The following is a 22,439-nucleotide window of genomic DNA, read 5'->3' as shown; positions in this document are numbered from 1 at the left end:
GAAAAATGAATTAGAAATGATACTTTTCTTGTAATGTCGTTTCAGCAATATGGCCGCTCGAAAGTTTGTCATTGTTCTGTTGTTGTGCGCATGCGTGGGTATCTCGCAGGCCGAGAAAGGCAAACTCAAACTGAAGTACAATAAACAAGGACGGTTTTCAGGCAACATAAATATAATGCTTGAGCAAGACTCGGACGGCAATGCAGAGCTTCAGATCTGGTGCAACCAAGTGCTCAAATTCTTCCAGATACAAGGTGGTGATGATGTCTACGGTCTACCTGGGTAAGTAGGGCATGTCCAAGCTCTTCCAGACACAAGGTGGTGATGATGTCTACGGTCTACCTGGGTAAGTAGGGCATGTCCACGCTCTTCCAGATACAAGGTGGTGATGATGTCTACGGTCTACCTGGGTAAGTAGGGCATGTCCAAGCTCTTCCAGATACAAGGTGGTGATGATGTCTACGGTCTACCTGGGTAAGTAGGGCATGTCCAAGCTCTTCCAGATACAAGGTGGTGATTATGTCTACGGTCTACCTGGGTAAGTAGGGCATGTCCAAGCTCTTCCAGATACAAGGTGGTGATGATGTCTACGGTCTACCTGGGTAAGTAGGGCATGTCCAAGCTTTTCCAGATACAAGGTGGTAATGATGTCGATGGGTTACCTGGTTAAGTAGGGTATGTCCAAGCTCTTCCAGATACAAGGTGGTGATGATGTCTACGGTCTACCTGGGTAAGTAGGGCATGTCCAAGCTCTTCCAGATACAAGGTGGTAATGATGTCGATGGGTTACCTGGTTAAGTAGGGCATGTCCAGGCTCTTCCAGATACAAGGTGGTGATGATGTCTACGGTCTACCTGGGTAAGTAGGGCATGTCCAAGCTCTTCCAGATACAAGGTGGTAATGATGTCGATGGGTTACCTGGTTAAGTAGGGTATGTCCAAGCTCTTCCAGATACAAGGTGGTGATGATGTCTACGGTCTACCTGGGTAAGTAGGGTATGTCCAAGCTCTTCCAGATACAAGGTGGTGATGATGTCTACGGTCTACCTGGGTAAGTAGGGCATGTCCAAGCTCTTCCAGATACAAGGTGGTGATGATGTCTACGGTCTACCTGGGTAAGTAGGGCATGTCAAAGCTCTTCCAGATACAAGGTGGTGATGATGTCTGCGATCTACCTGGGTAAGTAGGGCATGTCCAAGCTCTTCCAGATACAAGGTGGTGATGATGTCTACGGTCTACCTGGGTAAGTAGGGCATGTCCAAGCTCTTCCAGATACAAGGTGGTGATGATGTCTACGGTCTACCTGGGTAAGTAGGGCATGTCCAAGCTCTTCCAGACACAAGGTGGTGATGAGTTCTACGGTCTACCTGGGTAAGTAGGGCATGTCCACGCTCTTCCAGATACAAGGTGGTGATGATGTCTACGGTCTACCTGGGTAAGTAGGGCATGTCAAAGCTCTTCCAGATACAAGGTAGTGATGATGTCTGCGATCTACCTGGGTAAGTAGGGCATGTCCAAGCTCGTCCAGATACAAGGTGGTGATGATGTCTACGGTCTACCTGGGTAAGTAGGGCATGTCCACGCTCTTCCAGATACAAGGTGGTGATGATGTCTACGGTCTACCTGGGTAAGTAGGGCATGTCCAAGCTCTTCCAGATACAAGGTGGTGATTATGTCTACGGTCTACCTGGGTAAGTAGGGCATGTCCAAGCTCTTCCAGATACAAGGTGGTGATGATGTCTACGGTCTACCTGGGTAAGTAGGGCATGTCCAAGCTCTTCCAGATACAAGGTGGTAATGATGTCGATGGGTTACCTGGTTAAGTAGGGTATGTCCAAGCTCTTCCAGATACAAGGTGGTGATGATGTCTACGGTCTACCTGGGTAAGTAGGGCATGTCCAAGCTCTTCCAGATACAAGGTGGTAATGATGTCGATGGGTTACCTGGTTAAGTAGGGCATGTCCAGGCTCTTCCAGATACAAGGTGGTGATGATGTCTACGGTCTACCTGGGTAAGTAGGGCATGTCCAAGCTCTTCCAGATACAAGGTGGTAATGATGTCGATGGGTTACCTGGTTAAGTAGGGTATGTCCAAGCTCTTCCAGATACAAGGTGGTGATGATGTCTACGGTCTACCTGGGTAAGTAGGGTATGTCCAAGCTCTTCCAGATACAAGGTGGTGATGATGTCTACGGTCTACCTGGGTAAGTAGGGCATGTCCAAGCTCTTCCAGATACAAGGTGGTGATGATGTCTACGGTCTACCTGGGTAAGTAGGGCATGTCAAAGCTCTTCCAGATACAAGGTAGTGATGATGTCTGCGATCTACCTGGGTAAGTAGGGCATGTCCAAGCTCTTCCAGATACAAGGTGGTGATGATGTCTACGGTCTACCTGGGTAAGTAGGGCATGTCCAAGCTCTTCCAGATACAAGGTGGTGATGATGTCTACGGTCTACCTGGGTAAGTAGGGCATGTCCAAGCTCTTCCAGACACAAGGTGGTGATGATGTCTACGGTCTACCTGGGTAAGTAGGGCATGTCCACGCTCTTCCAGATACAAGGTGGTGATGATGTCTACGGTCTACCTGGGTAAGTAGGGCATGTCAAAGCTCTTCCAGATACAAGGTAGTGATGATGTCTGCGATCTACCTGGGTAAGTAGGGCATGTCCAAGCTCGTCCAGATACAAGGTGGTGATGATGTCTACGGTCTACCTGGGTAAGTAGGGCATGTCCAAGCTCTTCGAGATACAAGGTGGTGATGATGTCTACGGTCTACCTGGGTAAGTACCATGTCCAAGCTCTTCCAGATACAAGGTGGTAATGATGTCGATGGGTTACCTGGTTAAGTAGGGTATGTCCAAGTTCTTTCGGATCCAAGGCTAAAATGAGGTATAGAATTTGTAAAAAAAAAATGCAACGAGGTGTTGTAAGTATGGCTGGTAGCGCTTGGTAAAAGAAAAACTACTTTGATTATACTAGACACTAATGAAGAGGCAGAAGCCTCGAATAAACGTCTGTAACATCTTTCTTTAAAGCGCTCTTCAAATCTATATTCATATACTACTTTGATCTATGGAATATATAGAGGGTATAGTATAGCTTTTCGTGAACCAACCGCTGGGGATTTTTCGCCAGGTACCATCTTCAGTTGTGCTATGTGGTGTTTGTAGAACAGTCTACATACGATGACCGGGGAGCCAGTCATATATAATGAAGCACATTTGACCATAAGGCGGCGCTTGCTTGTCAGATGTCCAAGGGCTCCCTCATGACGCTCGCTATCAATGGCGAGGTCGACAAGTTCAAAAAATGGGGACGAAAACTCAACTGTGGCTTCTCACTTTCACGCAACAAGCCCGGTTCAGGAGACTTTTAAATCACTCTCCCAGCTACACCAAATTAGAATTGTACAGAGATAGAATAACAAGATGAAAAAGTAAAGTAGGGAAGAGGGGGTACTTTTGAGATTTTAGGATTAGACTTTTCTTGTTTAACTAAAACAGCTTGACATTTTTGTTAAAATGCATTTTATAGTTAGTTAGAGCTTTGTGTTCGTGATCTGGTCTATGACCTGGACATTTCCAGGTTGTCGAAGCCTGACACAAAGTCCCCTCCTTGTCTTTGCCTTTGTAAGCTTGTGTAAGCTTGTGCACTAAATAAAAAATTGGAAAGTACATGAATACTAGTATTTAGCTGGTATTCTCCGGGTTCTCCGGGTCCCCGTACGACGGCAGTCAACATGCCTTCCCTCCCTCCCCTCCCCTCACTTCTACGAGGTGTATAAGTTGTGTTAAAATATAATAAATGGCAAGGGTATAATGTCATCAGAAACCCCTTTAATCTAAGTCTGCTTAACCCTTCTTCTGATCACTTCCAGCTCTAACGACGATGTCTTGTATATGTCTTATATATGACGTCTAATATATGTATGGAAGTCTCTTTCAAGTCACTTGAACTAAACGACCTATACAAACACCTGATGTAAAACAGTCACTTAAACCATGGTTACAATGTTTTCTTTTTACAGTTTCTATCGGTTTTTGATAGGCATTAATATCTTTCTGTTTATTCTAGTATGGTTTGATTGACAGGCAAATAAACATACTCATTTTTCCCTCCAATTCTATGGCAACCCCCTGCTGGTGTAAGAAGATTCCAGAATGAGTCAAAACTGTTCAAGCTGGCTTTAGGTGTGTACGGTGTCCGTGAAGGATATATGAATTTTGAATTATTGTTCAATTTATGTCGTTATTGGCATTTGCACCAAATTTCATTTCCGAAGACGGAATCTTTAGTAATGATAGCAACGGTTGGTTAACTAAATATTTGTTATTGTTTTTGCACATTTTGGAATATTTCATCACCCACAATGTTCCCCGTTTTAATTCGTCTCGCTGCTTTCTGTTGTCGGCGTGTTAGAAAGTAATTTGTAATAATTAAAATTCTCAGCTATAGTTGTGATGATATTTAATCAGCCCTTAATCAAGAAGTTTTTTACAGCTTCTAGCCTATGGGAAGTCTCACTTTGTTTGCGCTGCCTTATTTACACAAGAGATTGAGAGTGCATATAAATTGCAGGTGAGCATATAACACCTTTATAACAGAAACACGACAACCGCTCCCATCCCGAAAATGTGCACAGTAAAAGAAGTGATCTTCCTTCTTGGTTTCTTACTCCTCGCTACTTCCCCGCCAAAGATAAGAGGTAAGGTTTAAATCAAATGCAGTATTTTACTGTTTTTGCAAAAAAAAAACAATAGACTAATATAATGACAATGATTATAGAGAAAAAAAGAGATTTCTACTGTTTTAAGTCAGTTTTAAGTCAGTGATTTGGTGAAAAGTGTTTGAGACTGTTGGCTCTTTAAATTACTTTTAAGCTTACATCAGTAATTGAAGACAAGGAGTAGGAGTTACCGAGAGAATATTTGAACAAATAACTATTCTTTATTCGCGAGAGATGAGTTTATGTCATTTTATGTGTGGTTAAAAGTAAAGGACCAATCTAAGGGAGTATTCAATTTAATACAGAAAATTTTCGGAGCCCTGTAAAAGTTTTACAATGAAAACGACTTCTTTCAATCCCACACTAGACACACTACTTCAGAAGTAAGCAAATATTTTATCATCAAAATGTTGTGTTACCATGACAATCATAAATTATGACCAGTATCACACAGGTGCGTGAAAAAAGGTGATTAAAATCTTGAGATATTTTCTTGTCACTAGATGGAAATGAGTTGTGCGAAATCATTGGTTAAAAACTTTGTTTTTATATGATATTCTAAAGCATAACATTTTAATACAATACATTACAATTTATACGATACATTTTCAAAATTGTTAGCTGATCTATATTTTAGTAAAGGTTATATTCAGTTACACTCAGTATATCTGTTGTTTTAAAGACTTATAATCATTGAATATAAAAAAGTGAAGGTGGTGGTGCGGGGGGAGGGGGGGGGGGGAGGGGGAGGGGGGGATTGGGTTTTAGGGTGATGCAAATTTTTGGGCGTCCCGTCTGGGGGGGAGGGGGTCACAATTTTGGGGCTTGGATTTGAGGGAGGAGGGGCAAAAATATTTAGGCCAGGGTTTTGCAAAAAATGCCCCCCCCCCCCCCCCAGGCGATTAATGACCGCTCCCTAAATATGTTTTTATTGATTATCGTACTGTATATGATTATTGTTGATTTGCTGAAGGTTTAAAAAAATACCCGTCAAGGGAAAACGTACACTAGAGAAAAAGCGTTCGGACTATGAACGAAAAATGTCGTTCGACGGATTATGCAGAACGCATTTACGATAATCAGAATGATATCAGGTTTCTACGAGAAACGATCTCCGATTTTCAAGATCGTTTCTCCGAAGTAAAAATCGTTTTTCCGAAGGCAATATCGCCATTAGCATTTCGTTGTTTTGAAAAGACGAGAAAATATCAACAGCCGATACTCGCTTTCTTAATTTGCATAAGGCTCAAACAAATCGATTGTCGAACTTTACGGATCGCGACTATCCTAATGGCAAAAGAAAGCTGAGGTATAGAGGACTTTTGAGAGAGGTCTGTGTGATGCGCGAGTTTAATAGCAAGCGAGAAACCGTCATATTGTTGTCGAGTCGACTCGCTTTCTTAGTTTGCATTCGGCAAATATCAAGGACATTCTGCCAAAAATTTTAAAGTTTTTTTTTTTAAAGAGTTTTTAGAGACGATCTAAAATTCTAGAAACGATCTTCCGAGTTATGAGAATGTTCTCCCAAACTTCAAGAGAACGATCCTCCGTTCGTTGATCTTTCAGATTTGCCCAAAAAAGGTTTATTTCGCTAGTGTACGTTTACCCTTGCCGGGTCTTATATTGTACAGTACAAAATACTTAGCCTTAAAACAATTCCCCTTGGGGTGCGAGTAATCGGGAGTACAGGTGTGTGGCTAGGGAAGCTATATATAAATGAACACAAGGTTGAGAAAGTTTGTTGTACGCCTCTGTGAAACAGATTTGTTTACGAGTCAGTAATTGGGAGCTCTCCAAACTTCTCCTTTGTAATGTTTAGTTATTTACGAGTCAGATTTAGAGGTTGTGGGGGCGGTATGCTATTCATTTTGACTCCTGGTACCATGTAATGTTTAGTTATTTACGAGTCAGATTTAGAGGTTGTGGGGGCGGTATGCTATTCATTTTGACTCCTGGTACCATGTAATGTTTAGTTATTTACGAGTCAGATTTAGAGGTTGTGGGGGCGGTATGCTATTCATTTTGACTCCTGGTACCATGTAATGTTTAGTTATTTACGAGTCAGACAAACGACCGCATGGTGAACTCCGCCATGTTATATTTATTAAACACACAGAACCCGGATGTGAATCGCGTGACATATCATTACAGCGCTGACGTCTCGGGCCTTAGCCCTTCGTCCCTTCTGCTCCGACGAGCAAACGAAAACGTCAGCGCAACTACTCTGTTTCACAGAGGCGTCCAACATACTTTTTCAACCGTGTGTTGATTGATTTTCTACACCAATCAAACACAGACCATCTAGTTTTTCTACAGCTTGTAGTCTTTCTAGTTCTACGCCTACACAGACATTCTCGTTTTTCCACAGCTAGTCTTTCTAGTCATACCTTGTGGCTAGGGGTCGGTGCAGGCTTTACCAGCCCCGGATTCGCACCTGGGGCCACTAGCTATCGCAAAGCTCCCACATGACAACATGACAACAAATGACATTTGTTTTGTAGGTCAGAATGGCACCAGCACTCACTCCCAGACTACGGCTGGCACTGAGATCCTCAGTCCTTCCCCTACAGCATCATTTCCAACAGGTAAAATATCCATATGGTATCCAAACTATGATCCCATTAAAGTTTGCATTTTCTTCAGTGCAATTTTGCTTCGTTTTCGTCTGTATTGAGACAATTGAGGTTTTTTTTATTATTCGAGAAAAAGAAATAGGAACTTTGCATATTCTTTCTGATAATGATGATTTTATCCTAGATGGTTCTTTTGGAGGGTGCTTAAATGGGATATGCTTATAGGTTAGGTCAAGAGAGCATAGGATAAGAGAGGGAAACTATGGTATTACCCGTGCGCCATGTCGATTCCGAATCTGGCTATTTTTAGTAACCATCACCCAACCACTGCGCGTGAACATTTTTACTCACCCTAACCCCGCGCTTTGGTATTTACATCATGTTTTTGCCGCTGTTTTGTTACTTAAACCCCCCCCCCCCAAAAAAAAAAAAAACCTATTTGCACAAATACCATGGAAAAGTTCATTCTAGTATCGGATACGGGCAGTTGCGGTTTATTTAGGGGATGGAGTACTGGATGTAGTACGAGGATTGAAAGATTTCGAAAACGAGACTTCATTCAAAATCAAGAGCGGAAACCTCGTGCTTCAAACACCGTTTTCGCTCTAACTTGCAGCTTCTTTGTGGTTTCTCAAAATTCATTATCTTCCTAATGGTCAAACGAAATCTGTAAGTTAGACATTAGATATGATATTGATTTTTGTGAATATTCCGGTGAATTGAGAAGGAATCCAAGAAAAATACATTTCATAAAACTATCCTTGTAGCGAGGGAATGCATTTTTGTGATGATCAAAGCCAGCAAGTATCTGAGTTTTTGTAATAGTGAGAAAATAAAGAGAAGATATTACTAATATACAAAACAGTCAAACTATTCAGGGATTTAGCTTTCTATGAGTATTGTACGGAACTTGCCTATACACTAAAATCTCAGGTTTTGATTGATATTTATTCTTCTGTAATCAAGTAGTAAAAGTATAAAAAAGTGTTCACTTATCTCTCTCTCCTCGCTTGTCTTGTCTCGTGTTCTTCACGCGCTGTTCTCTCTCTACTCTCACACACCCCCTCTCATATTACAATCATGGAATCAAATGACTATTTACAATTTGTCACACAATGGCACCAAATCAGTTCCGGTCACTCTCCCCTAAAATTGATGATCCTTGAATTAATTTTATAGACAAAACAATAAGAGTCTCTTTAAAGTCTCTTTCTGTATAGAGCTTGTAGAATAAGTCCCGTATTATTTACATCGTTGACTTTCCGCTTTTACAACGTAGTCTTCTTGCTGTGTTGTCATCGAGTTCACTCGTCATCTTCGAGCAAAACGCGAACTTTTTCGCGCGCATCTCGTGCTGCTCCTCGAGTCGGCCTCACGATGACCTCCGATGCTGCAGGTGGCGCACGCTCTGGTATCTGCTTGCTCGCAGCTCTAATTTCTAGAGAGCAGACGAGAGTTAGTGGCCTTTGGATGATATGGCCCTTGTGAAGCAGAGACACGCCCCGCACAATGCCGTCTCTGCCGCGCACGTGATCAACTACTTTTCCTTTCGTCCACTCGCCTCGGTTTTTGCTTTCTCCAACTAGAAGAACGACTTCTCCTATGTCAGGAGCGATGTTACCTCCCCTCTTAACGCGGTGACTCTCCATCAAGCTGTGGATGTATTCTCGTCTCCAACGCTGCCAAACTTGCTCTCGTTTCATCATTAGTCGCGCATGCAGTTTGCTAACTTCGTTTTCGTCAACCTCGATATCTTCAAGAATGTGAGAATCCTGCCCCCACATGATGATGTTTGGGGTGAGGACGTGGTCTTCTCCGTTGTCACTTTCTACGTACGTGAGTGGTCGATTATTTAGATGTCGCTCGATGTCGACGACAACTTCCTCCATCTGTTCGTAATGCAGACTTGACCTCCCCATAGTCTTGTAGAGGGTCTTCTTTATTTCTCGAATTAGCCGCTCATACATCCCTCCCCACCATGGCGATCTCGACAAATTGAATTGCCACCTTATATCTTGCTTTGCGAGATAATCTTGCAATACTTCACTTTTCCGAATCTTCTTAATCCAAGTCGCTGTTGCCTTGAATACTGACGCGTTGTCTGATACGATGCGCACAGGCCTGGTGCGGCGGGTGATGAATGCGTTCAACTTCCTTTGAAACTCCTCCGCTGTTTGAGATTTCGTCACTTCAAGATGTACTGCTCTAGACGTCGCGCACGTGAATATGATGATATAGCACTTCCCCTTTCCATTTTTCGCTAGTTTGTAATTGAGCGGTCCAGCGAAGTCTACTCCAACTGTCTCAAATGGTCTCCCCCCTTCTACGCGGAAACTCGGTAAATCAGCCGTTGGGCTCGGACCGTAAGGCTTGGCTCTGAACACTTTACACAGATTGCATTCATTAATCACCTTTTTCACTCTTGACCTCAGTTTTGGAATCCACCATTTCTCTCTAATCTCGGACATCGTGTTTGCAACGCCAAGATGACTTACTTGATGGTGAACGTGTTGAACGAGTTTGTCTACGAATGCTCTGTCATCCACGTAGATTGGCTCATAACCGGAGATTCTCCCTTTGCACTTCAAGACTCCCCTCTGCTCGTCCTTTATAACTTCCCATCCAGGGCTTTGTAGGTCTGGCTGTACGTATTTCTGGACTCTCTTCACCCAGCAAACCTCTGCTTGTGCGATGTCGTCCGTTGTTAGCGGTCCTTTGCGTTTGTTCTCTTTTCTCATTTTCGCGAGGGCGTTGGCCCTAAATCGCTGGGCCCATGCAGTTACACGCAGTGTCTTCCAGTAACTGTTCCGTTGTAATAGATCATCCCACTCATCGGGTTCTCGTTTCAAAACTAACATACTTGATTCAACAGGTTTGTGTTCTTCTTTGACGGCCTTAGTTGTTTGAAGTTGTGGTTGCTCCGGCCATTCTTCTTCCTTAAGTAACCAGTCTGGTCCTGCGAACCATTCTCCTCTTTCCATCTTCTCAATTGTTGCTCCACGACTACCGAGATCTGCTATATTCCTCTCTGTCGGACAGTGCTTCCAAGTGATTGGTGTTTCATTTGTGATTTCAGCAATTTTCCTTACTCTATTTGACACGAAGGTCTTCCACTGTCTTCCTGGGTTGCAAATCCAGTAGAGCGCCACTAGGCTGTCCATCCAAACTGTAACGGAAGTAATTGGCCATCGTTTGAGCGCAGCACACACGTTCTTGACCATATTTGCCGCCATGTGACCACTCACTAACTCAAGACGGGGAATCGAGGTGTTGCGCTTGGATATTCTCGATTTAGATGTAAGCAGCCCCTTTACTACTCCCGTGGTGTCCTCGACAATTGCTATCATCACAGCTGAACACGCTACGTTGCTGGCATCAGCGAAGACATGTAGATGAATTGTTTTCACTCTCCGAAGGTCCCTCACGAGGCTTCTTGGGATCTTGACGTTTCGTAGTTGGCCTGTCCACTTAAACCAGGCTTTCTTGATACTTTCACTGACTTCGTCGTTCCAGCCCCTTTTTTCTTCGCACGCGTCGCGGTAAATCCGCTTGCCTTCAACAGTTGTCGGCGAAATAATTCCTAAGGGATCGTAGACTCCACTAAGCTTGCTCAGTATGGCGCGTTTCGTCACGGGATCCTTCTCTTGTGCACTTACATCGGCCTGTATCTCAAGGATATCTTCCCGCTTATCCCAGACGTGTCCGAGTATCTTGCTGGGGTTTGGTTCAGTGTCCAACTCGTGCAAATCTGACTCCCACTTGTGTGCGGGGAACTTAGCTGACTCAAATATTCTAGTCGCCTCTTCTCTGAACTCTTTTAATTCGTCTACGTCATTTCCGGTCTGCATCAAGTTGTCGACGTATGTGTTCTCCCGGAGTGCATTGACTGTGTTCGTTAGCTCGGTGGGTTGGCGGTCAAGATGATGGTGAATGGTGGCTCCTAACATAAATGGACTCGCTTCTGCGCCGAAGGGTACACGGGCGAACCGGAAGTGTTGCTCCTTGTCGTTTATGTTGAAGAGGAACCTGAAGGCGTCTCTATCTTCTTCCTTAATCGCAATCTGTAAGAATGCTTTCTCCAGGTCCCCGAGGATCAGGTGTGGGGCCATGCGCGCTCGTATCATGATGTCCCACATTAGTGGTTGAAGAGGTGGACCGGTGTGCATGCATTCATTGACACTATTAGCTAGTGGGTGTGGCTTGCAGCTGGCGTCGAATACCATTCGTACCTTTGTCGTTTGGGCGTTGGCTCTAACCACTGGCTTGTGTGGCATATAGAAGATTCGGTCACCACGCGATTTGTCTATAACGGTCTCGATTATTCCCTCGTGTAGCTGGTCGCGGACAATCTTCTCATAGGCTTCCCGTAGTTCCACGTCATTTCTTAGCTTCCTTTCAACATTTCGTAAACGCTTCCTACTAGGCTCTTCATTCGTGTTCTCCAGCTTAGCTCCAGGCACCCACGGCACGCTTACTTTGTACCTTCCGTCATCTGTTCTTGAGATGTTTTCGCGGAACTCGCTGTACACGTCTGATTGGTCAGTTTCGCTCCTGTCTTCGATGCCGAGCACATCTAGCGCGTATAGCCTCTCATAGTCGTTTGTTTCGCGCACAAACATACACCTTCCATCGGCGTACTCCTTCCCTCCGTGGACGACCCAGCCAAACGTCGTTCCTTCTACCACTGGATCGTCTGGCTGACCCTTGATTATCTGCTCGGTTCGTATTTTACAGTAAAATGCATCTGATAAAATCACGTGGATCGGGTACTCTTCACTTGCGGTTCGGTAGAACGATTTGTCTCTCATGTGGGCATGTTTGGCCTTTAGCTCTGCTATGGTCGGCCTCTTGATGGTGGTAAAATCGACCATTTGACTTCCAGTGACTTCTAGGTTTTCGCGGGCTTTTCCGTCGACGGAATTCATTTCAATCACAAATACGGGCATCGATTGTTTTTTAACTCCATTTACTGTCACTATGTGGCGTGACTCGTGTCGTACAGATCTAAGATTTAGCTTTCTGATCACCTCCCTCGAAACAAAGTTTCTCCCAGACCCCGTATCGAGGTACGCCCAAAATGTCTGTCCTTTTATTACCACTGGGATAATCGCTGGCAAAGTTTTTTCGTCACTCGTTGGCGTGAAGCCACTTAACATTGCGTTGTGTTGTTTATCATGGCACAGGCTTGTGTGGTGCCTAGCCTTACACTTATAACAGCCCCTTCCATTACATTTGTTCTCTCTATGTCCAGTTCGACCGCAATTGAAACATAGGCGATTCTCTGAGAAGAACTTGCGGCGTTTCTCGAGTGTATCATAGATCGGACAGAGGTCCCCCCAATGAGCTTCTTGACACCCAAATATACACCGTCCCTTAGGGGTTTGGGGCGATACGCCCTTTTGATTAAAATAATGTCGCTCCTTCCTCTTATCTCCCGGTTCCCTTTCACTTTCTTCAGCTGGTTTATTCCTTTTTAGCCACTTCTGTAGGGCTTTGATGACATCTCCCATTTCCCATGACTCCCACCCTTCGTCGGTTCGTACCAGGTCTGCTCGGATTTTTTGCAACTTATTGAGGGTGGACAGGGCAAGACCCCGAAGCATATTCCCTTCCCCTAGGGTTTCCAATGCATCATGACTTTTGCTTAGTGTTTCGTAAAATTCGCGTACCTTTGCATGTCCCCCACTCTTAAGTATGGGTAGGTTTAATATTTGGTCGACGTGTGCGGCCACAACGGTTTTCGTTTGCCCGTATTCCTCCCTCAGACGCTCCCATGCTATTTTGTAACCCACTTCTCCTGGTTTGAGATTTGAAAGGTGATCGCGCACCCTAGGCTCAACTAGCTCTAATAAATAGCCAAACTTCTCCTCAGCTGAGATCTTTTTATTGTCAACTTGGGAAATAAACATATTTTCGAATCTTATCCAGTCTTCAGCGGTGCCTTTGAAAGGTGTTATTTTTAACTCGGGCAATTTCGAACCACTGGCCTTTGCGGCGCTTTCTATTTCTAGCTTCTTTTCTGCAACTCTAATTTCCGCTTGGAGCCTCTCCTCCCATAGCTCTTTCTCACGCTGCTGGACTTCTCTATGTAATCTTTCTTCCTGCTCGAATTTCAACTTATATTTCTCGGCCTCAGCTATCTGAATTTCTCTCTTGTTTTCCTCCTCTAGGCGCCTTACCATCCTGTCTCTGTTGTCTAATAGCATGGAATATCTATCCTTTGTATCTTTCTTCCATTGCCTTATAGCTCGCGCGGTATATTTCCCAAGATCTAATTTTAGTTCTTGTAATTCAAGAATCAAGCTGTTTAATCGCGCATTAATTTGGCTTGTACGCTCGCTAGTCATTTTCATCTCTTCAAAATCACACGAGTTTATCATTTCATCAGTGTCTTCTAAATAGAATGCCAATTTCTCGATTTCTTTGTCGATCCTATTGTTAAGTTCGAGTTCTGGGTCTGTATCGACACTTTCTCTCGGTTCCGGATCACCCATGTTTGAGTTATCCCGAAGGAATGTTGTTTGTCTCTTGGTTCGTATCCTAGTTTTTCTCTTAATCCTGGTCACGGCACCACTAATGTACGGAACTTGCCTATACACTAAAATCTCAGGTTTTGATTGATATTTATTCTTCTGTAATCAAGTAGTAAAAGTATAAAAAAGTGTTCACTTATCTCTCTCTCCTCGCTTGTCTTGTCTCGTGTTCTTCACGCGCTGTTCTCTCTCTACTCTCACACACCCCCTCTCATATTACAATCATGGAATCAAATGACTATTTACAATTTGTCACACAATGGCACCAAATCAGTTCCGGTCAGTATATTTGCCAATCTTGGTAACTTAAGTTAGACTTGTTTTCTTCTTCCGAGTTATTTTACATGATTTCTTTTCATTCCTATCGAGTTGGCAAAACAACAACACGCAACCCGCGGGGAAGTAGGACAAAATAAGAGGAGCAAATCCTCACGCGCAGTGGTGGGGTGGTGGTTACTAAAAATAGCCAGATTCGGAATCTACATGGCGCGCGGGTAATACCAAAGTGTCCCTCTCTTATCTTATGCTCTCGACATGACGGAAAAACATGACCTGACGCGTCAAATAAGCCCATTTAACATCGAATAAGGCGGAGAATATCTCTGAGTACTTAGCAATTTATAGCAAACAAAATATCAAGTGCGACTTTTTTTTTAATTGATGCGACTTTTTGTACAGTGCCATTGAAATTAGAGCTTTTCGTCCCTGAGTTGATACACAGGACAATGATGTTTAAGGAAAAATTATCTTAAAAAGCCAATATATATGGATATGTGTACTTCGTCCTCAAGTTATTTGTGTTTTGAAAATCAGTCCGTAATATAAGGAACCTATAGCCATTGTAAGAAATTGTGTCTTCTCTCTTTATCTGGAATTGCGCGTTTTCCAGGTTTTTCCGTCATGTCTATGCTCTTTTGGTTAGGTTCTTACATTTGTTTTTGTGTTGAACACAGCTACAGTGGAAAGGTCTCTTTCTCCGTCGAGCAGTACTCCAGGGTCGTCACATGTCACTCCACCCATATCGATATCTTCCACATCGGCGATTGCAGGTACTGTGCAACTAGAATCATCATAAAACATCAGTAAAACACCTAATAATTGTTATTTCTTCAATATGCAAGTAGCTTACTTGTAGACTTTGAAAGTTTTTCCGGCACGAAAACCCCGAAAACTCGGAGTTCGGATGCCACGGCCGCCATCTTAGATAATGCGCTCCGCAGGGGGAGGGAGAGCAAAAACGCGCGGGGCCGAAGGAGGGGGAGAGGGGAAAAAGAACATTCCCCCTCCCCCCTGCCCCGCGAATTTTTCTGCCACCTCCCCCTGCCGAGCGCATTATCCAAGATGGCTCCCGTGGTATTCGAACTCCGAGTTTTCGGGGTTTTCGTGCTGGAAAAAACTATCAAAGTCTACAGGTAGGCTAATATGCAAGTTATATATCAGCAAAGGGACCGACCATTTGATATCTGTGAGCCTCTTACAAAAAACTGAAAAAATAACATAGCATATGAACTATCGACTCTCGGACAATCGACACTTCTGGGACCCTATTGGAGGCTAACAATCTTGAAAGCGAACACACTTTTAAGTGGAAACTCTCCACTCTCGTAAGCTTTCACTCTTGGAAGCACAAAACTTTTGTTAGTGGACAATATTGTAAGTGGACACTCTTGAAGGCTTACTAACAATCCTTATATTTTGCTGTTCTTTCTAGATATCACTCCCAGTCCCACTTTCCCAGCTTCGGCTTCTGTGAAAATAAGCTTCTCTTCTGTTACGACTCCTGCTAATACAACTGCGGCTCCGAGTGTTGGTATGATGATACATGACGGTCACAAAAAGGCAGTTGTTTACAGTTTGACAGGCAGGCAGTTGATTACAGTTTGACAGACAGGCAGTTGTTTACAGTTTGACAGGTAGGCAGTTGTTTAAAGTTTGACAGGCAGGCAGTTGTTTACAGTTTGACAGACAGGCAGTTGTTTACAGTTTGACAGACAGGTAGTTGTTTACAGTTTGACAGGTAGGCAGTTGTTTACAGTTTGACAGGTAGGCAGTTGTTTACAGTTTGACAGGTAGGCAGTTGTTTAAAGTTTGACAGGTAGGCAGTTGTTTACAATTTGACAGGTAGGCAGTTGTTTACAGTTTGACAGGCAGGCAGTTGTTTACAGTTTGAAAGGCAGGCAGTTGTTTACAGGCGCGTACCCAGGATTGGCTGAAGGAGGTGAGGGGGGGGGATGCGCAGTCATATGGAAAAATCATACGATTTAAAGATTCCTTAATAAGAGATGACCCACTTTTGGCTGCCAAGGGGGGTGCACGCGCATCCTGCGCATACCCCTTGGCAGCCAAAAAGTTTGTCAGGCAGGCAGTTGTTCACAGTTTTGTCATTTTTCGCCCTAGATCCAGTTTCTTACAGCTTAGGCATCACGATCACTGATATCTTATGGTCATCATGGAATGATGGAATGACTGCTTTTTTCAATTCTTGGAAAATCGAACAAATAAGGACTGAGGTACATACATTTTAGTCGAACGTTCCATGCGTTTTTGCTGCACTTGCACACGTCTACTTATCCCGGGGGGGGGGGGGGGGGGTACTCCCTATATCCATCGGATGGGGATCATTGTCGTTTCTTTTAGGGTGTAAATTTGGAGCCTTGGATAATATCTTTAAGGGGTGAAAATGAGAATGCCCACTCATCTAACTTGTAGCTCATGAAAGAGCGTTAAAACGTGTCAATCTTCCATTACGTTTGTTTGAGCTATCCTTTCAGCAACATCCCACACCGGCAACTAATCTTTTTTTATTCATGCAAACGGATTTCTTTTTATTCATGAATTATTATTAACGGATCTTTTATCAAATTGTTATTTATTGTTCTATCCTTGCACTTTATTAGTTCTTGGATAACTTGATCATACGGGGTTTCGCGCGCATGACTTGCAATCTTTTCTTTCTTTCACAAATAGCTAGATGTAAAGGCTATATGTAACATTTTCCTACAGATAGATTCACTGTACAAGTCTTCTTTTGGCCAATACCAAAGTACTACCTTTAACGCCAAGTCGCAAGATGGTAACTACACTCGACTCACCTTCAAAATCAACTTTTCTCCCGGTACCACTCATCCTGCAACCGAGTTAAAGACGCACTTTGGGAAGGAGACGCCGGGCGAAATCATAGCAAACCAATCTTTCGCCAGGAACTCAATCTCGGTCTCTGGATTTGGTAAGTGTTAAAGGAGGAGCGTCACGCCTTACTAGCCTTCCGAAACGGATAGCCCGGATTGATCTCTTAGAAGGGGGAAAAGTGCCGTTGATAAATCTTCAAAATTATCTTTGTTTTAATGCCCATCCGAAAGCTAAATCCAAGTTTCTGTTACGAACAATGTTTTTTCTTATTAGTTAGCGTTTTATTTTCAAAGATAATTGTATTCTGATTTAAAAATCAGTAAGATGAAATTTGGAGTCGTTCGTGCGGTTTAGCAAGCGAGCGGAGGTCCAGCGATCACCTTTGGGAGTCAAATCAGGCACGAATTTGGATCGAAGCGAGTACTCAGTATCTTTATTAGAAGGGTAATCGAATATACAATGCTGACAAAAATAATATCATTGGTAAGACTTTTAGTGCAAGGTTTATTTATTGAATAGGTAAACACGACTTGAAGTGCATTATGTTAGTCTCTTCGTTCGAGTATTGCTTTTTCTATCTCTTTCTTACCTTTTTTTTTATCTTGAAAACTTAGTCACGGTCACAGTCACCACCTGGGAAGAAAAACCGGCACATTTAGACATATTTTTGTTAGTAGAGGGAAGTGTACTTTATTTGTTCAGCCACGTAAAGCTCCGAAGCGTAACTCCGGAATTTACAACGAAATAAACATCGAATATGAACCACAACATTGCCTCAAAGTCTTCAATATGGCATCCAGCGACCTCTCCAAGCGCTGAAAACATATAGACGCTTGTTTCATCAAGAAATAAGAGATTTCTCAGGGTGTTTGAGTCATAAGAAACAGTAAAATTAGCCAGCGCGATTCTCTTGTACAATCTTCGTTACCCGATACTCTCGTATAATGGACGTTTCTGGTTGGATATTTTGAAAAATAGTACACAAGCTTCCCGTCTTGCGAGTTACCATGACGCTCCTCCTTTAAGTGTTATTTAATTTGTATACCGAGAACCCAGTCCTTTTTACAACGGTTACGATAAAACAGGGATACCACCCACACAGGTATCCCATAACAGTAGCATCGCGAAGTAGCTTCCCCTTGATTAATTGGTCAATCAATGAAGTTCTCTGATATATGAAACATTAAGCGGTCAGAGCTGCTAAAAGTAGCCTGGTATCGTGGCGTTGGATTCATTCTAGAAGGAAGAAACACTGCGGAAAAGCATGAATAAGGACGAACAAGCTACAAGCAATACATAAGAGGCTACTTGTGGGAGCTAACCCCGGGTAACGCATGCGTAGATTGTAAATTTGGGAAAATGTTGCTTGAAAATATAGCCAAAAGCTGTTCTAAAGTTACTGATATCTCTAAAAGTTGCCCGCCCTCTAGAGTAAAGATAAATGCGCAACATGTTTGTTCGTTAGTTTTCATTTAAACAATTTCATTAAATATTTTTCCAGTCATTAAAATATGTTAAATGAAAAATATAAATTCATTTGTTAATCAATCTCTTTTAACCCAACAATAAATAGGATACGTTTTTTAATAGTAAATTTTCTAACTAGTCAAAGTTCACTTGGATATAGGCATCATATTATTAAATACAGTATATACATCATAATATAATATACTCTATGGTGCTTTAGGTATAGATAAAGTTCACAGCCTATAATGATCGATCACTTAAAGTTTACTGCCTCTTTGCATTGTTGTATCTTATCATAACTTAAGCCCCAAGGTAGTCCACTAAGACATTGTCTTGTTGGCCATTAAATGCATTCATGTTCTTAGCATAATCTTAAAATTTGGTGAAATCTCAAGCTGGACGTTTTTATAAAAACAGTGTGTATCAGAGTGGGGCGTAAGGGTTTGTGGTGATGCGGTTTTGCCTTAAATCTGGTGCGGTTATTTTATTCCGCGGTATTGCGATTTCTCTCGACTGCGCCGTTAACAGTTATTGACTTGAAAAACAACTTGCGTTTTTTTGGCGTTTATCTTTGCGGTTTCTGTGCGGTTTTGCCTTAAATCTGGTGCGGTTATTTTATTCCGCGGTATTGCGATTTCTCTCGACTGCGCCGTTAACAGTTATTGACTTGAAAAACAACTTGCGTTTTTTTGGCGTTTATCTTTGCGGTTTCTGTGCGGTTTTCTATGCGGTTTTGCGGTTTTCGCACCCCCTTTACAACCCCCACATATTAGCCTTTCTTCCCAATTTTTCACGACAACACCATCTGCAGCAACTAGGTAGTGAGGTAGATCGCGGGCCAAGTCAACAATTGTTGTCATTACATCCAGAAATGGGAAGTTTCTGAATTCCTCAAAGGAGACAGCCGTTAGGTGGAGATGATGGACTTGCATAGGACAACAGAGGCGTGCTACCTTAAAAAAGCACGGACCGTATTTCGAAATTGAGGACTGTATCTCGAAATTTCTGGTAGAAATTGAGCCCTAGCTAAATACAAGCTTTAGCCTGTGTCATTAGTGGTTGTATGTGACAGAATTTCCACTATTTCACGAGCAACTGCTAATAACGAACTTTTTGATAGTTTGGATCGATTTTATACCAATTTGTTGCTCAAAAGTTGCCAATGAAGGCAAAAGTTCCCCTATGTTGCTGATCCTACGAAAAGTTGCTCAAAACGCCAAAAGTTGCTAAAAAGTTGCCGAACACAATCTTTATATGCCTAGCCCGGGTTTGTTGTTTTTGGGGGGGGGGGGGGGATTTTCTATTAGAAATTTATTTTTTAGGGCTTTTGGGGTATATTTTAGGGAATCAATTTTTGGTGTGTAGGTTTTTAAAAGTTTTTTTTTTTGAAAATTAAAAAAATTCCCTCACGCGTATTTTATCATTTTTACCCTAAAAAAAACCCTCCCTTCCGGGGTTTCCATATCATAGCACTCGATCGATCGTACTTGACCGAACGCATTCCGATCGCAATAAATAGTTCCAGAAAATATCCATACCCCTCTGGAATTTCCAACACCCTGGAAAAAAATAAATACAGTAACTTTAAAGGGCGTTTGAACCCCTCACCCACCCCCGGAATTTCCAATCCCCTCAATGGGCGGTATGGATATTTTCTGGAACTACAGAATGTGTTTCCATGTGTTACCACGATTTACATATGGAAATTGCGATTGGTTGCGACAAAATATGACTGTATTTAAATATGTAATTTTGAAACTGATATTTGTCTTTCCTTACAGTCGCCCCACCCTTAAGGACACTGTTGTTCACCGTCACAATAAGGGACGAACCCTGGAAAAGCAATTACTCAAGCGAGAGGACACAGAGGGCAGTACTGAAAAACAAATTGTATAAGACTAACGATGACTCAAGTTGGATCAAGGTAAAATATTAAACATGCATAAACAGTCATATTATGTAGTGTCCCTCATTGAACGTTTTTTTTTTGTATTGTATATGCTAGCAAAGGATATATAGTTAACGAACAGATCTAATTTTTGCGTGAGTCTGTCCTCTAATAGTTGCACAGATGACGTCACAGGGTGTCATGAACAAAGAGTTGCATGGATGCATGGACTGCATGACATTCTGTGCATGGTACAGACGCACAATAAATGATGTTTTCTTAGGCGAAGTTCAAATGTCGTATTATCCATGAGCCGTATTCAATGCAAATGCATGCAAATGAATCTAGTTGATTGTTTTAATCTTCATTCGAATGCATTCGCATTGAATACGGCTCATGGATAATACGAGGTTTGAACTTAGCCTTACATGACACTCCAGTTTTTGAGAGCGCGCGCGTATGCTCACAATGGACCCTTGACCAATCAGAGGGCGCGATTTACGAGTGTCGTTGTATAAAGGATAGTAACATGTTGAAAACATCACGCATAACAGATCATTCCTTATATCGCAAACAATCTTTTAAGGAGGATACTCTCGTAAGCGGACACACTTGAAAGCGGAAACTATTAGTCGTAAAACAATTAGAAAAAGCAAGAACAATACTTTTGCTTTAACAAGGTCCCCCACGGTGTATCTGCAAGGTTATTGTTATACACAAATTGTTATGCCACATATTCTTATGTGAAGAAGCTTTGGTATAACTGTATCTTATTCAATCAAATTTCTATTGTTAACAAAGACAATTTTGACATCCCTCCCCGCATTAAAATTTATAAGGGTCTGCCAAGATCGTTGCCCATTTTTTTTACATGGAATGCGATACCAGTCTCCCAGAATCAAAATGGAATTCCCCTTTTCTTCTTCATGTCCTTTTAGAAGTTGACAAACATCTTGGGAAATATAAAAAGCTTTTATGACATGAGAGCACCAACAGACCCAGAGTTCAGCGATGACGGTGGGTTCGTGAGGGCGTCTTTTGAGGCGCGCTTCACGAAAGCAATCCCTGGAGATGTGTTCGACAAGGAACCGGATTTGTACCTAAGGGATGGGGTCGAGCAGGGAAAGCTACAACTGGACCACATTGTCTCAATAGAGACTGCTCCAGGTAAGATCTCAAGGAGAACACCGGAGTGGGGCGGAGGAGGCACAGAGAACCGAAATCATCGTTGAAGAGGACTCTATTTCACCCCATCCCTCATGAATTCCAAGCTACACATACATTACAACGAAAGAAATAACGAGAGATAATATTTTATGGGAGAATTGTTTCCAAAATTCCTCAGGGTATAATCTTCTGGGTACATCCCCTCTGCCTTTCTCAGGGTATAGTCTCTCTGTTTTCTTCTGGGTTCATCCCCTCTGCCTTTCTTATGGTATAATCTTTCTGTTTTCTTCAGGGTACATCCCCTATGACTTTCTTATGGTATAATCTCTCTGTTTTCTTCAGGGTACATCCCCTATGACTTTCTTATGGTATAATCTTTCTGTTTTCTTCTGGGTACATCCCCTCTGCCTTTCTCAGGGTATAATCTCTCTGTTTTTTCTCTTGGTACATCTCTGTTTTCTTCTGGGTACAACCCCCTCTGCCTTTCTCAGGATATAATCTCTCTGTTTTTTTTTCTTGGTACATCCCCTTTGCCTTTCTTATGGTATAATCTCTCTGTTTTCTTCTGGGTACATCCCCTATGACTTTCTTGTGGTATAATCTCTCTGTTTTCTTCAGGGTACATCCCCTCTGCCTTTCTCAGGATATAATCTCTCTGTTTTCTTCAGGGCATAATCTTTCTGAGTGGATGAACATTGTTGGCCAGTGTAAGACCACTTTCGACGATACGATTGTTCAGAATCGAAGCTGCGTGCTTGATAACAACACTTTACTAATGGTCGAAACACAGCGAGAAATACCTTGTAAATATGGATGCTCTAAACTCAACTGCACAGGTAATGATGATAGTGATGATGATGATGATGATTATGATATTTTTAAAAACACATTATAGTCCTCTTTTTTATTTATTTCAAATTATATTCAATTATTTTTTGTTTGTTTCGTAGTTCGCCTT

At 42.5% G+C, this 22,439-nt stretch overlaps 2 protein-coding genes across 2 annotated transcripts in view; one reads left to right on the top strand and one right to left on the bottom strand.

Annotated features, from left to right (window-relative positions):
- Positions 1-8,226: 8,226 nt before the first annotated feature.
- Positions 8,227-14,113, bottom strand: LOC125559032. Its single transcript, XM_048720827.1, has 2 exons — positions 8,859-14,113; positions 8,227-8,735 (listed from the first exon to the last, which is right to left on the bottom strand). Exons 1-2 carry the CDS (start codon positions 13,789-13,791, stop codon positions 8,602-8,604), a joined length of 5,067 nt encoding a protein of 1,688 aa, XP_048576784.1. The 5' UTR covers positions 13,792-14,113; the 3' UTR covers positions 8,227-8,601.
- Positions 14,114-15,531: 1,418 nt separating this feature from the next.
- Positions 15,532-22,439, top strand: part of LOC116615275 — an 11,839-nt gene continuing 4,931 nt past the window's right edge. Inside the window, exons 1-7 of the mRNA XM_032376783.2 lie at positions 15,532-15,640; positions 16,228-16,340; positions 16,834-17,056; positions 20,208-20,350; positions 21,253-21,481; positions 22,150-22,317; positions 22,432-22,439. The exon at positions 22,432-22,439 is cut by the window's right edge and continues 102 nt beyond it. Coding sequence (XP_032232674.2) covers positions 16,293-16,340; positions 16,834-17,056; positions 20,208-20,350; positions 21,253-21,481; positions 22,150-22,317; positions 22,432-22,439 — 819 coding nt within the window. The 5' untranslated portion in view covers positions 15,532-15,640; positions 16,228-16,292. The remainder of the gene's footprint in view (positions 15,641-16,227; positions 16,341-16,833; positions 17,057-20,207; positions 20,351-21,252; positions 21,482-22,149; positions 22,318-22,431) is intronic.

Source organism: Nematostella vectensis, chromosome 13 (genome assembly GCF_932526225.1).
Source record: "Nematostella vectensis chromosome 13, jaNemVect1.1, whole genome shotgun sequence".
NCBI lineage: Eukaryota > Metazoa > Cnidaria > Anthozoa > Actiniaria > Edwardsiidae > Nematostella > Nematostella vectensis.
Note: the sequence above shows the minus strand (reverse complement) of the source record. Positions and strands in the feature narration are given on the sequence as shown.